This window comes from Juglans microcarpa x Juglans regia, chromosome 2D, assembly GCF_004785595.1.
Source record: "Juglans microcarpa x Juglans regia isolate MS1-56 chromosome 2D, Jm3101_v1.0, whole genome shotgun sequence".
Taxonomy (NCBI): domain Eukaryota; kingdom Viridiplantae; phylum Streptophyta; class Magnoliopsida; order Fagales; family Juglandaceae; genus Juglans; species Juglans microcarpa x Juglans regia.
Window position 1 is genome coordinate 9,492,917 of NC_054596.1, and position 15,939 is coordinate 9,508,855.

The following is a 15,939-nucleotide window of genomic DNA, read 5'->3' on the forward strand; positions in this document are numbered from 1 at the left end:
TTGCTGCTGTTTTGAAGTTCAGTAGAAGAGCTTCAGAAGATATTGTCAAAAGAGAAGAGAGATGAGTTTGTTCTAGGGGATAGAGGCGCTGTGAGATAAGAGAGAAATGATTTAATAAACTAGATCACACTATAAGATGCGTAAGTCTCGTATATGTTGAGATTTTATTGGCCGGTGTAAAGTAGGGAATATCACCCTACTGGTCTGAAGGTTTTCTCTCTTTTATTATCTCTCTTTCCATCCTCATTTCTCTTTATTCTTTTATATTTTCACTTTATATTCTAGTTTCTCATCGTATACCCAAAAATCTATTAAGAATATTCTTATAATATAATCTTATTTTTTCATCTTTTGATTTTATTTATTGATTTTGTTCGACTAATATATATTTATTTTGTGTATAGAATGAAATTATATCACATTAGTCATTAAATATGAGAAGATATTATAAATATAAAAAAAATAGAGATATTGCAAACTATCAAGAGTTAGAAGAAATATTTGAAATCAATAAAAGTATTAAAAAAATAATATCTCATTGATATAAAAAATAAATGGATAAATTGAAAAAAAGTAGATTTTAATAATGTATTTTAAAGAACAAATCATTGGAACTTGGGAGTGCCCGAGGGTAAAAGCTCGGGTTACACAGTTCGAATGAAATAAAATATGATATTTTGTTAAAAGTTAAATAAAATATTATTAGAATATAAATTTTTAATATTATTTTTATTTTAAAATTTGAAAAAGTTAAGTTGTTTATTATATTTTGTGTAAAAATTTTAAAAAATAATTATGAAATTAGATGAGATGTTTTTATGTACTCAGACTAGCTTTTTTCAATGTACAGTATTTTAAAGAATTAGTTTTTAAAAATGAAAAATTATTTACATCAATCGCTGTAGCCACAACACACCGTATTGAGGAATGAATAAAAAACAAAACATCAAACATGTAAGATGTGCAGAGAGTACGATTTATGTATAACCGTGCTCTTTAAAAATATAAAATATATGAGAAAGTCTACTTTGCCTCCCTAATTTGACACCTCTATTTGACCTCTAGTCAAAATTTATTTTTTTATTTTATTATTTTTTACTTAGTGGTTAAGGAAGTGATTTTAAGTGTATTGGTGTATTTTTTTATTTTTTAAATATATTTAAATATGTTAAAAAAATGTGAAAAGAAAAAAAAAAAAAAAAAAATTAACGCTGGGCGGTATGCCAGCGGTCAAAATGGGGCGGCATAGTAGCCGCCCCCAAAATATATATAGACTGCAGGTGGCTGCATCCTGCAGGGCAGGGTTAGAACTTTGAATCATCCCGTTCAATATCTGTTTTGGGTTTTTGCCACTCCTTGTATCCCTGTAGAAAGGGAGAGATGGTGACGTCATCGGTGGTGGACACGTATCCACTTTCAAGCTACACCTTCGGGACGAAAGAGCCGAAGATGGAGAAGGACACTTCCGTTGCCGATCGCCTTGCTCGCATGAAAGTCAAGTAATTTATTTTATCTCTCTCTCTCTCTCTCTCAATTTGTTAAACCCTAGAAAAACCTCAGCTCCTCTGTTTGGTTGGCAAGAATTTTCATAAAATGAAGGAAAAAAAAAAGAAACTAGAGAAAGATTTTTCACTCTTTCAGCGTTTGCTTTCAGTTTTGGTTTCTTGAGATAAAAAGAAAAAAAATTTATTTAAGGAGGCTGGCTGGTTTGGGGGGTGGGATGAGAATTTTTGGTTTTAGATGAAAGTTTGAATTTTTTTTTTTAATATTATTATTGTTTTGAGATTTGAGAAAATTGAAATCAGATTTGAAAAAGTTGAATTGTTTATTATATTTTGGATGATGATTTGAAAAAGATGTAATGATGAGATGAGACGAAAATTGGTTGGAGCTAGAATCGGAAACCTAACTTTTTTATTTTCTTCCTCGAATGTTCTCAGGAAATAAACGAATTGTAAAATCTAAATGAACAAACGAAGAAAACTCGATTTCAAATACGATTTTTTATTCTAGAATCTTTGAAATATTCGATAATGCTGAAATATGTCTTTGCAAACTGGTCCAAACGCTGAAATAGAAGTTTTGTATCATGAAACAACGAAATTAGTGTCGAAGTTTTGAATGCTTATGTTTATGGAAATTTGTATCGAACTTCCTGACTGAAGGCGGGTGAATGTGATCCCTGGTTATGATTATTGGTTTCAGCTATATGAAGGAGGGAATGAGGACAAGTGTCGAAGGGATTTTACTGGTATGTTCGTTGATTTAGCTGCCATGGGTTATGATGTTGTGAAAATTTAACTTTGTCATGTGATATTCTCTGTCATTTTTCGATACATGTCTTAGAGAGAGATGGGCTAATTGCATTTCCCCCATTTTACCTCTTATGCAGCTTTAATTCTAGTGTGAAAAATAGTATTAGTTGTTAGTTATGCCTAGGTGTAGTTCTTGTACATGTCCTGTGTACTTAGGCTATGCTTATCATTCTCATCAACAAAATTCTTGTTTACCTATAAAAAAAATCTAGAGTGAGATTTAATGTGTAAAAGAAGGCATAGGGTATCTAGGTTTACCCGTCCCACAAAAAAGTCAGTGGGTTTCTCTCCGATCTCCAAAAAAGAAGGCATAAAATTTTTGAAGACTAAGAAGCATATACTAAAAGTCTTTAAATACCATACTTGTCCAAGATGAAACTCATGGTGACCTCATAGGCCTAGTTATTGTTCACCTCAAAGCTAAAGCAATTTATTTATACGTTTTTCAAAATGTCTTTCATTAATTTTATATGCATCCACCACATGCACATACTCAAAAACCCAAAATTCTACATACATGTGTTGATATTAGACTTGCTCTTCACAATAAAAGCTTAATTAGTGTTACTTATAAAAAAAAATAAAAACTTAATTAATGTTGAAACTTTGCGTTCAATGCTACTTATAACTTTTTTTTTGATAAGTAATAAAAATTTTATTCATACGAATGGAATAGGCATAGCCCGTGTACACAGGAAGTATACAAGAGAAACCACCTAATTACATTCTAGCTAAGGAAAGAAAGTCATGGACATTGTTTCCATCAAGTACAATGGCTGAAAACCATAACATTAAAGTGTGCATAAAAAAATTTTGAAACTCCTCCATTGTACGTTCCCTATCCTCAAAACATCTCTCATTCCTCTCGGACCATGTGCACCACATGATACACAACGGGATCATCTTCCACACTGCCGCCACTTGAGGACAGCCTTGAAGCTCCCTCCAACATGCCAATAAATCCACCACCCGCAGAGGCATTACCCAAGCAATATCCATTCTTCGAAAGATCTCATTCCATAACCCCCTCGTGACCTCACAATGCAAAAGTAAGTGATCTACAGATTCTCCCTTTTTTTGCACAAATAGCACCAATCCATCACTATGATTCCCCTCTTCCTCAGATTGTCCGTAGTCAAGATCTTCCCAAGGGCTGCAGTCCAAACGAAGAAAGCTACCTTAGTAGGCACCCGTGATCTCGAAATCCTCTTCCATGGAAATGAAACATGGCCTTGGGTTGACAAAATCTTGTAGTAGGTCGTGACTGTACATTTTTTACTACCATTATCCCTCCATTGCAACCTATCCTCTTGAGTCGTAATATTTTCCATAGAATAGAGCAACATGAGGAAATCAGATACAGCCTGCAGTTCCCAATCATGAATATTTCTATTAAAAAGGATATTCCACTGATAAGATCCATGGGAAAATACCCTCATATCTGCAGCAGAGGCCTCTCTGTTAGCTGCAATACTATAGAGTGCTGGAAATGCCCTGTATAAAGCACACTTTCCACACCAAACATCATGCCAAAACCTGATTCTGGAACCATCTCCCACCACAAATCGTATGTGACTTTCAAAACCTTGCCAACCCTTCCTAATAAATTTCCATAAGCCCGCACCATGCGTCCCTCTTACTTCCTTAGAGCACCAGACAATGTTGTTGACTATGCCTAGGATTTGATGCCAGTATTGATTTGTTTCTTTGAAATGTTAGAATACTCAATGGCATGTTGAGGGACCAATAATTTTTTTTTTCATTTATTTTTTTGTACGTGCCAATTTTCTCTTGTAAGCCAAATAAAAGTTCTAAAGTCCTATTGCTTGTTCACTTAATGTACTACTCAATCCCATTATTCTTACTGTATTTCTTGCATTTAACCCTTTTTGTGAGGAGAAAAGGTGGATAATTGACCAGATTTGACCCTCTTATATCGTTTGCATGATGCTATAGCTCTTGGGTTTCATTTCTGTGTTAGTGTAGTCTGCACACGAGCATGTACTTAGATTTGGCCGCGCACATGCTCACACACAAGTGAAAGACTGAGGATGTGTATACAGATTTGAGTCTTGAAACAGGAGGTCTCTTCATGCAAAAAATGCTTGAGGGTAGGATTGTATCTAAACCAACCCTTCCAGGATGCACTTCAATAGGATTACATTGGCTAGTAACCTCCTATCTACACACGTGTTTGTGTGTGTGAACAAATTGGGTCTACTATAGAAGTTCCTCCTCAGCTCTCAATATAATTATATAAGCTTAACCAAAATTATCATATGCTTGCCTTCTAGTTATTTGCCCCTGTTCGAAATAGTAGCTTACTCATTGATTCTTGCAGTTATTGAACCAAAAAAAGAAAAAAAAGAAAAAAAGAAGAAAAAAAAAGAAAAAAAAAAAAACAGAAAGAAACAGTGTTTGGTATTCCAGTTATATATGATCTTTGAATTGGATGCTTTCTGCATTATTAAATGAGGAATACAGATTTTGTCAGAAAATGTGATTCCTTATTCTACCTCTAGTAAGATCACAGATTAATCAATAAAGTTTTTGTTTACCGATAAAAAAAAGACTACGGGTATAACATGGCAATGACAATGGCAATGGTTGGAATTTTACTTATCAAAAAAATGGTTGGAATTTTGTAGATCGGGAAAGGACATTGGATGAACTCAAACACCTCTTTTTCAACACTTTATCCTTTCGGGTGCTAGCTATAGATTTTTAATAGACTAAGCTTTCATGACTTCCATGTATATGTCCCGTGTAGTTGGACTATGCCTATGCTTTATTATCAATAGAACTTAGTTTACCTATCAAAAGAATCACAGATATAAAATGGCAATGAATTGTCATGTTTGAGTCTGAGACAGTTCTATCATATTTTTACTTATAAAAAAAAAAAAAAAAAAAAAAAAACCATATTTTTGTTTTGTTGCTTTTGTTTATGCCCAATATACTGCTCCCCTCAATGTTCATGGTATTGCTAGGGTGGACAAAAATTGGAAAGAAACTACTTTGTTCTACATGTCCAGATATTTTTACATTCCCTTAGCTCAATCTATGACTGGATTTATTTTGCAGGTACAGGAACATAATCATCCTCACATACTTCTTCTTCAAATTGGGAATACTTTCTGTAAACTCCCTGGTGGTCGTCTGAAGTCCGGAGAGAATGGTATGGTTTTTCCATTTTATTTTCATAATTGGCACAGTATATGTAGTTTCCTCTCTTGCTTCTTCCCCCTTCCTCAGTGTCAATTTGTTTTCATTTTCTGTTTAATTTTTGTGGCAGAAATTGAGGGCTTGAAAAGAAAGCTGACCAGCAAGCTTGGTGCTACTGTACCTGCTCTTGTGCCAGACTGGCAGGTATTATTATCTGTTCTGTTGTTTCTCTGATTATGCTCAAAGCCTCAAAGGAGATACTGGGAACTGATCTGGGCATTGTAAAAATATGAATATTATCAATAGAAAGAGGGTGGGGTGCTAAAAGAAGAAAAGTTAGTGGACAGACAGAATCACTATTTTTGCTGGATGGTAATGGCTTTGCTTCTTGGTTTTGAATAGCCTTCTTCTAATTTACTAGGAGGCCATATCTGCTTGGAAATATGGTTATTGGGTAGAAGTTGAAGGCCATATTTCCTAACCTTTATGTGACCTAACACCAGCACTGCAGTTTTTATATTTGTTAATGCTTATTGTTGCTCCTTGGCATATTTTTGCAGATAGGTGAGTGTGTGGCTACCTGGTGGAGGCCAAACTTTGAAACCATAATGTATCCATATTGCCCTCCCCACATAACAAAACCCAAGGTAAAATACAGTTGAAAGCCAAATTGATGATTGCTTTCGTGTTGTTGGCTTCATTGGCAAATACATGATCCTCCTCTCTCTCTAATGGGGCAGGTTTCTGGGCCTCTATTTAACTGTGCTTTTCTCATTCTTTCCCACATTGTTAATGCAGGAGTGTAAAAAGCTTTATGTTGTTCACTTGTCTGAGAGGGAGTACTTTGCGGTCCCAAAAAATTTGAAACTTCTTGCTGTTCCATTGTTTGAACTCTATGATAACGTTCAGGTATGGGAATCCTATGGTAGTTTTCTCATATCCTATTTATCAAGAAGAAAAAATAAAAATCTCACATCCCACTTGATTTTACATTTGACTAGTGTTTGTTATAAACTCAACTCTTTTAAGGTCAAAATGCCAGGTTTGCCACAATCTAAACCTTTTAAGGCAAAACTGTCTTTTAAGCTAAAGTGATTATATTTAATGGGGAGGGGAATTTTTTTTTTTATTAGTAAAAATGTTATATATATATATCAATAGGAATAATCAAGTACACTGAATGTATACAAGAAAATACCTTGCCCATATTAGAAAGCCCCTAATTACCAAAAAGCCCTTGAAAACAACCCAAAATACACCAAGCCCGACCCCAACCCCTTGTTTCCCGTAGAACTAAAACTCTACCCGAAAACCCAACCCCAACCCTTTGTTTCCCGTATTCACAATGCCCTCCCTTTAGACTTACCTCTAGTTGAGCTACCACCCTTAGCGTTGTAGTTGATTGCCCAAGAAAGACACTGTAACTCTCTGCTTTTCTTGAAACTTAATTTGGTTTCAAGTGCGTGGCTTGCCTCTATTGCAGTAATTAGTTCTTTAAATTGGTCTTCACATCCTCCATGTGAAATTTCCACGAATTGCTGAATTTCGTTAACTTTAGGCAGAATTCAATCCGCTATTAGAGGAAGAGAGACCAGGGGCGCAACATTATCCCTAGACACAGTATCCAACTGCACTCCTGACTCTAGACATTCCTCTACACAAGGCACCAATGCCAAACCCATATTCTAATCTTGTACCTCCTCAGCAACTCCATTGGTTCTCTCCAATGGTATCAGTGTCCCCATTGGAGATTCTGGGATGACAGCAAGTCCCTTCATCTCTGGTGACCCTTTATGTGCAACTTCAGCAGATCCTACATCTCCTTTAAACCTCGGCAGTACACTATTTTCCTTCAACTCCGACGAGGGAACCATAGTTTCTTCAGGGACCAAGGGTGTAATACCGACTATCGGTCTATCCAAGGCCGGCTCAATACGTTCCGAGGCCTAAGGCTAAAATTCTGAGTGAGGCCTTTTTTTTTTTTTTAAAGTAAAATTAAATAAATTTATTTTTATTTTTATATTATATTTTTATTTAAAAAGAATTCCTATCATTTTGTAAAGTAAAATTATTAATTATGATTTTATACCACATTTTCAATTAATAACTGACTTTAATCTTTATTAGGAAATTTTTGATTTAGAGAGAATTTTATCAAATCTAGTTTTATAAGTACTTTAGACTCTTAAGACACAATTATAATCATTATTGTCGATAAAGTTCTATAAGCAACTTACACATTTGAAAAAAAATGAGCCCTTGCCTCTTCAAAGGATTATACAAAAACATTTTATGAACACTGGAAAATTAAATTTTGCTATTTATAATTTTCACATTAATCATATATTAAACTAATAATGACAAAAGAGAAGTGTATTTTTAGAAGGAGAATAGGTAAAATAATTATTATATGTGATACTTGTAAAAACTAATAATGATATAATATCTATTTGATCTTATTTATATTCTCATTCTCATTGAGTTAATTAAAGTTTTTTATTGGATATATAATTTTTTTAAAAAAATTCTACTTTATATATATAGATATATATATTTTGGGCCTTCTTCCATTAGGGGCCTTAGGCAATTGCCTAACTTGCCTAATAAAAGAGTCGGCCTTGGGTCTATCCTGTGTTACCTGAGGCAAATGACATTCCATTACTGATCTCTCTACGCTGATACCCGACGTAGAACCAACTTCAAATAATCCAAATTTCCTTTTGACCTGCCATACTCTCTTGGATATGGTTTTAGGCAGGGGCCGAATCCGATTTTCTGTTTTCCTTTATTTGAGTTTAAAGAATTCGGGCCTATCTTAGTCTTGTTTCTTACAACACTGTTGCCTCCAGCTGAAAGCAAGTCTATTTTCGTAGACAAGAAAGCTATTGCTGCCTTCAACTCGACAAGTTGGGATAATTGCAACTATTTATACTCTAAAATGACTAGTCAGTATTACAATTAAATCCCTTTTGAAGTCATTACAAATAACAAAGATCTTTCTCTCCCAAACAATGTGTGATTCCATTCAGCACCCTCATATTAAATTCAAGTTGTTGCAATTTCTCTCTCTTAAATCTCAAATGTCCTCATCAGGTCATTCAATTATATGTTGCATAGCTCAAGTCCTAGGATTGGCTTGATATCATTTGTAATGACAAATGTTCAGGCCACATCTGAGTTTAACTCCAAATGATTAATTAATGTTATAGTTGGCCCAAAAATAAAATGAAATAAAAAATGTAATAGTTGGCCCCTTGAGATCATTTTACTGTAAAAACCTCTCCCAAGACAATCTGGGAATCCCTTTTACCATGCCCTCATATAAATCTGGAGTTTTACAATGCCCATGTGGTCTACCATCAAACTATGTTTATTTCAACAGTCCATGGAAAATTAATCTTTTTTATTCATATGTTCCCACCTACTCTGCACTCTCACTAATCAAAATGGCACACATGATCCCTTCGCTCTGTCATTTCAATTTGTTATTCGTTTTGGTTAAAACTATCACCTTCAATCTTAATTCATATTTGTCATCACTTTTGTAATGCATGTCACTTACATGGTTGCAGCGATATGGACCAGTTATATCCACCATTCCTCAGCAGCTCTCTAGATTCCAGTTCAATATGATCACTAAATGAATGCAGCTTGGATTAATAGAGCTCACATCCTGACACCTCTGCTGACAGTTCTCTGGAAGTTCATATCTTGATTTAATTGCATGGACTGCTAGGGCCCGGTTATTTGGAATATCTGTTGATGTGTTTTACTTTAGCATGAGAATTCTTGTTCAAATCAGGTTTCCGTAGTGCGTTCTTGGAGTCATATTTACTGCAATATAAGAGTCCAACGGATTTTTTTTTTTTCTTGAGTAGAATGAGTTACAACAACGCCCTTTAAGATTTCGAACAAATTTTCTTATGTAACTTATTATCCTACATTGTAAAATGGAATGTAAAATTAGGGCACAAAAGACGAGATATATGTAGCATGTATGGTGGTGTATCAGGCAGTTTCTGCTTATTCGATGTAGTCTCTTTAGCAACCTACCGCATGGTCTCATTGTGGAGATTGATCCTCCTCTTGTCCTTGCTTTGTTAATGAAGTTTTTCCTACTTTTGCTTGCTGCTTAGGTATCCGCCCCTTGGTTTAGTGTCTAGTTTTGATGGATGCATTCAATAAGGATGATGGGTGATATAATAATAAAATACCTCACTGCATCTTTTTGATGGAATTTATTCCTCCTAAGCTACTTGAAACAGATATTGTGTGGCTGAGAAATGCCATTGCTCTTTAGTTTATAGGGCCATAGGATAGTTTGATGTTATTTCGACTGACTTCCCCTTGATGTGTAGTGGTGTTGGGAGAAAATTGAGCTACCTATGAGGTGGTCTCTCGGTAGAAGCCAAGGTTTCAGAGACACTGTTGCTCATCTCAATTAACGATGATCTGTTCAAGTCATTCTATATATATATATATATATATCCTATAGCTTCCAAAAATCACTCTAAACAATCATTTCAAACAATTATAAAAACATCTCGGGCCACACAAGGATCATGTGTACGTAGATAATATTCGTGTTTATAAATGATTTTGATGGCCATTTTATATTCTTCAATCCAATTAGTATTTGCTATTCTAGTATATATATCTTGATTTTGACAAAAAAACCTTCTTTTATATATTAATAATCTTCTTTTTTCCTGTCTTTTCTTGTTATCGCTATTGTTTTTGTCGCTGTTGTCACTCTTGACTGAAAGGATCTGAACCCATATATAACGACTACTACGAAGAGATTATATATATTGTTTCTATCTTTTTAAATATCTCCTCTCTTGTCTAAGCAACTTATTTTAATTTGCACCTTACTCATGAAGAACTCAGAGTACCCTTGCAGGAAGGAAAAAGTGGTTGGATGGGGGCAGCCAACCTGATGATCTATATACTTAAATATACATGTCCTAGCTTGCATCGCATCATCCATCCTCACACATAAACAAAACATAGTCCTCCACGTAAATCCCACATATTTGAAAAAAAAAAAAAAAAAAATTAAAGATCTGAGCATGTTCTATGACATGCATGATACATATACACTTTACTATTTGTTTATCTGTTTGTTAATACTCATATATTGGTTTACCTAAGATATGCCATTAGTTATTAGTATTGTTGGGTACTGTTGTCGTGTCAAAACATTTTGTTTACATGTAATTAGTACAAAGTATCTAATTTAGTTAAAAATAACAGATGACTACTTTAATTTAGTGACAATATATCTAGAAACAAGTAACCAGGGTACAGGACTAATTGCTAACACATGATACCAACACCGGATTGGGCCTTAATTTAGGAAAGCGTCTCTCTATCTCTCTCTCTCAATCCCTTCAAATTATAAGAGAATCATGATCATGATGGTGATGAATCATATAAAGAGCATTCTAATTTTAGTAAAACGTCATATATATAAGTCAAATGCTGTATACTAATTTGTTAAAGGAGCATAAAGGGCTTCAATCTGCATCACCTAAGAAAAAAAACTTGTGCAATGACGTATGGATATTATGAAGTTGAGAATTATATAACTTCGATCGACGACCTGGTGTCACACCCTCCAATGGAGAGATCAGAGATATGTCATCTCGACTTTTCATATATAAAAAAATCCCAAAACAATTGAAAAATGATCTGACGCGCAGGAAATTATATATCTTTGCTAAAATTAATACTATCCCAGCACGATGGCAGCTTCCCTTAATTCGTTGAAACCTAAGATATGATCATGAAGCAGATGATCTTTCTTTTCAAGTACTGGTTTTCCAACAAAAATTAAGGTACAGCTCACTACTACTCGACCACCTAATTCATATTTGATTTACGCCAAAAACATGCTAGAAAGGTGTCTTGATCCCATGCATGCAAGAACCCTCTAGCTTAGAGAAAGAAGGATCGAGCTTAATTCTAATTCTAATTAATTATATAACCTATATTATATAATTAGCAACACTAGCTTCCATGTACGATGCCCATCCCTTGCATTCTTAACATGCTTAGTTATAGGATAGCTTTATGTGCAGTTTTTTGGTGCATGATATATAATTAGCCCATGGATCATTGGTTGATCTCTTCTCTCTGCCATGGCCTCACTGAAAGGAGTCTCCTGAACAAGTACGATATATGAATCACAAGTACTACTATTTATTTGTGGAGTTGATCAGAAGCATATGGAAAAGTGGAGTTCGTAATTTCCGTAAACCTCTAGCTACAAGCTGACTCATGCATGCGCAAAATGCAGGCCGATAGAAACAACTAGCTTGATCTATTTGACTTCTAATTTATATATCTATTTTTGCAAACATCATTTTTGGCTGTTTCCTTGTAAAAGTAATCAATTCTCTGCATTCGCAAGACTGATTCTTTTGATTCCAATTCCCTATATATATGTAATTTTAATTTTCAACCATAATCCAACCTTCTCAGATTAATTATTCTATATATCTTCGGAAAAAAAAAAAATTAAGAACGAAAAAAGTCCAAAGCTTGAAAAATTCAACGCGTAAACCTATATACCACTCTTAAAGCACTACTCTTTCGATCCTGCTAACTTCCATATATATATAATTTTCATTTTCCAACCTTCTCAGACTTGTCGCTAGCGCGAAGCTCCACAGAAAAAAGAAGAAGAAAAGACATTAATAAATCGTTCAAACCTTAGAAATTTCACAGCACGTAAACCTTCCCTACCTGCATGCATTATGTTAAGATTCTTAGTTTCTTTGGTTTAGATTTTGTACAGATGTGTTGCTCCCGTTAATGTGATATTCGAGCTTAAAACTGACACAGTTTTAAGAGGAAGGAAATTCTCTCTAAACTAACCTTCAGGTGTTGAGCATTATCCCTTTTTTTTAAGAACATGCATACATCTGTTATATATTGTATCCCAATCTTTTTCATCAAGCACTAACGGTTACCAGTGACTTTAATTTGTTAATTCATTAATTGGGACTATCTATTTTGAGAATTTTAAGTTATACTGCCCCTGCATTTTATAAAACGGCTATAAATACTCCTATATATAAAGCAGTATGAGACGGCACGTACAGAAAATTTAATGATCAGAACAACACTCATTGCATGGATGTTTGCTTTGTAAGAGCAGTCTGAAGTTATATTATCTTAAATGTCTCATTGCTTTATGGCACTTCCTTGACATGTATTAAGCCTTTTGATTTATATTTTGGGAAAATGATCAACTTCTTCTTCATGATGTACGTAAGGAGTGATATAAAAAAAAAAAAAAAAATCGAACTCTTTTTAAAAACTACTAATTCTTTATGATGTGGCATTTAAACTACTTTGAAGTTGTCATTTAAACGTACCTCTTAGATGAGCAGGACATAAATGGCTATTTTTATGCTCATTAATTAAGATAATATCTAATATGAGTTAAGTTATGGAAAAACAGATGGAAAATGTTAAATTTTACTTAAAAAACTTTTACTAACTCCATGTGATTGGTGACAGATCACCAATATATGAAAAATGATTTGTACAGTCTTAAGGTGTATGTATAAACTTCACACACTTCTTTTAAAAAATAAAATAAATTTGATATCTGATCTACATGAAAAAATCTATTTTTAATAATGAATCCTACTTTTTTCTAAATATATATATATATATATATGTATATATATATATGGTGATCAGGGAAATTTGAACACCCAAAATTATATTTAGCATGTCTCTATATAATATATTCACGTTTACAAGAAGCAAGTCATGAGATGACGTGTGAGCTTGTTTGCTAATTAATTTGTTTTTTGTTTTTTATTTAAATCGCTTATTGGTTGCACATTAGAATAATTTCTATATTAAACTATATAGTGTATAATGCAGCATGCTGCGACACAAAAATTAATGTCTTATAATCCCCAATTTGCATATTAATAATTTCAACGTGTATTTGCAAGATGATCTTGCAGAAGATATTAATGTATGCATGCTATGATCACTAAGCAAGGGTATAATACTTATCAGTTTTTTGTTTTTGAGGCCCACTTAATTAAGATATCTTCACTGAAAATCATTTTCTAATGAGACAATATATAACATCAAATATCGTCTTTATTTTGTTTGTAAAGTATATATGAAGCGAATCTGTTTTGCCGAACAAGTTTCAATAAATGAACGATATTAATTAATAGAAAGATAATGGGAAATCATCGACAAGTATGGAACGGCCCACTCGAAAGCCTGGCATTAAGAAATAATTAACTCAACTTAAACATTACCTACCTCGATCCTATCTAATTAGTACACATGCTGACAAATTAATTTTCAGCACGTCTCAGATCAAGTAATAAAGCCTTTTACAAATTTTTTTTTTAATTTTCATTATACTAATTTATAATATAATATAATATATTAGGCTTGGAATAATCTTACCTCATACTCTTTTTTTTTTTCTTTTTTTTTTTAACTATCTAATTACCTCATACCTCATAATTATATATATCTAGCTAGCTATCTCATGGGTAGCGCAGTAATCATTAACAAAAAGATCAGATAATTAAAGACACCATAAAAAAATCAATTAAACAAACAGCACAATATTATAGTTGAAGACTTGTATTAAAGTACGTGTCGGTAAACCATATAGTAGGTGGTTCCTCTGTGCAACACCGCATAACACGCGTCAGAAATAATTAAGTCATTATCTCTTACGTTTGGCTGTTATGAGATTTCATTTTGTTCCCAGCTTTGACTCGACTACTTTGAAAAGGTTCATGATTAAGAGGAATTTTATATATTAGTCATTATTTATATTTTTATATTTTATATTTATAATTTTTTTTATAGAATGTTGGGGTATTGTTTTTTTATAGGATATTAAAGTATTTTTTATAGAATATAAGGTATAAAATAATGAATAATAACTGATAAGAAGAATTTTTTTTATAATTAATTTATTTGGTTACTCCATTCAGAGGGCAAAGAAGAAGACCCTAGCTTCATTATTCTTCATAGACAAATGAGAGATAGGGTTGACAAATGAGGTTTGAGATGAGATAAAATGAGATGAAAGTTGAATAAAATATTATTAGAATATAATTTTATAATATCAATTTTGCTTTAGAATTTGAAAAAGTTGAATTATTATATTTTGTATGGGAGTTTGAAAAATTTGTAATGATAAGATGATATGGGTTGAAGTTTCTCCCAATCTAAACAAGGTCGAAAATGTATTTTCTTTAGAGTGAAAACTGATTGTTTCAATTTGGTTTCGGTTTCCGACAACTACTATACATAGATAAAACCAGTCGAAACCGGTCGATAAAGGGGAAGAAAATTGGCGAGGTCGGTTTCGACGTGATCCCAGTTGGTTGTCGGTGTCCCTTCAGCATCACGAATGATTCGAAACTCAAAAATGGAAGGTGCGAGTCGTGATCGTGCGATGGGAGAGAGAGATGGTTCGGCATCACAATGAGAGAGAGAGATGCACGATAGACGACGAAGATAGAGATGCGCTGTTGCGTGAGAGAGGAGAGAGATAATCAAAAGAAGAAGAAGAAGAGAAGAATGTATTAAACCCTAAATTGAAACGACGCCGTTGGATGTATTAAACCAAACAATGCCGTTTCATTCTAATTTTTTTTTTCTAGTCACATACAAGGGTGAAACTATGTTGTAGATTGAGGGCGGTAGTTTTAAAAATTAATCTTATATATTGTATAATTATAATTTTAAGTGTAAATATTCTTAAAATATTTAAGATTGCCCCCAACACTCAAACACACAGTATACTACTCAAATATCCTTAAATTCATTAACATAATAGCCTTGATTTGACATCTCTATCTCTCTTTATTTGCCTTAGGTGTGCATTTTGGGGTTTGTTTACTTTCATATTAATAATATTATATAAATTTTTCTTGTCTTTCTGAGCTTACATAGTTACATGATTTTTTTTATTTTTTATTTCTCATATGGGTCATTTTCGACTTCATTGAGTTTCTTGCCTATCACATGTACCTAATCTTTTTTTTACGACCTTTGATATGTTTTTAACCATATATTAATCAGTTAACTAGCTAGAAGTTTCAAGAGACTAGTTTATCTAATAGTTAAAACAAATCTGGAAATTTTTTGCATATGGGAGGCAGTAGATTTATCTAGTTACATGATTGATGAGACGTTTCTAGAGAGAGAGTATGTGAAAAATTTATTTTCTTTTGTGAATAACTAATAAGCTATTCACATACTTTTTTTTTTGTTTACTTATTAACAGTAATACATTTATACAATAAAAATCTAACGACTTTTATATTATTAGATACTTTTCAGTTTTATTTTTGATCAATAAATTTTTCTTAAAATTTAGAAAAATATGACTAAGTTAAGAACAATTGCATAATTTTATGACGTATGATTATTTTTTTATATAGTCATG

The 15,939-nt window shown here is 33.1% G+C and overlaps 1 protein-coding gene across 1 annotated transcript; it reads left to right on the forward strand.

The window, feature by feature from the left end:
* Positions 1 to 1,293: 1,293 nt before the first annotated feature.
* LOC121248437 (pre-mRNA cleavage factor Im 25 kDa subunit 2) lies at positions 1,294 to 9,530 on the forward strand. Its single transcript, XM_041146908.1, has 7 exons — positions 1,294 to 1,499; positions 2,206 to 2,251; positions 5,400 to 5,493; positions 5,611 to 5,684; positions 6,041 to 6,127; positions 6,279 to 6,389; positions 9,053 to 9,530. The coding sequence occupies exons 1-7, from the start codon at positions 1,381 to 1,383 to the stop codon at positions 9,122 to 9,124; spliced, it is 603 nt and encodes a 200-aa protein (XP_041002842.1). The 5' UTR covers positions 1,294 to 1,380; the 3' UTR covers positions 9,125 to 9,530.
* Positions 9,531 to 15,939: the final 6,409 nt, after the last annotated feature.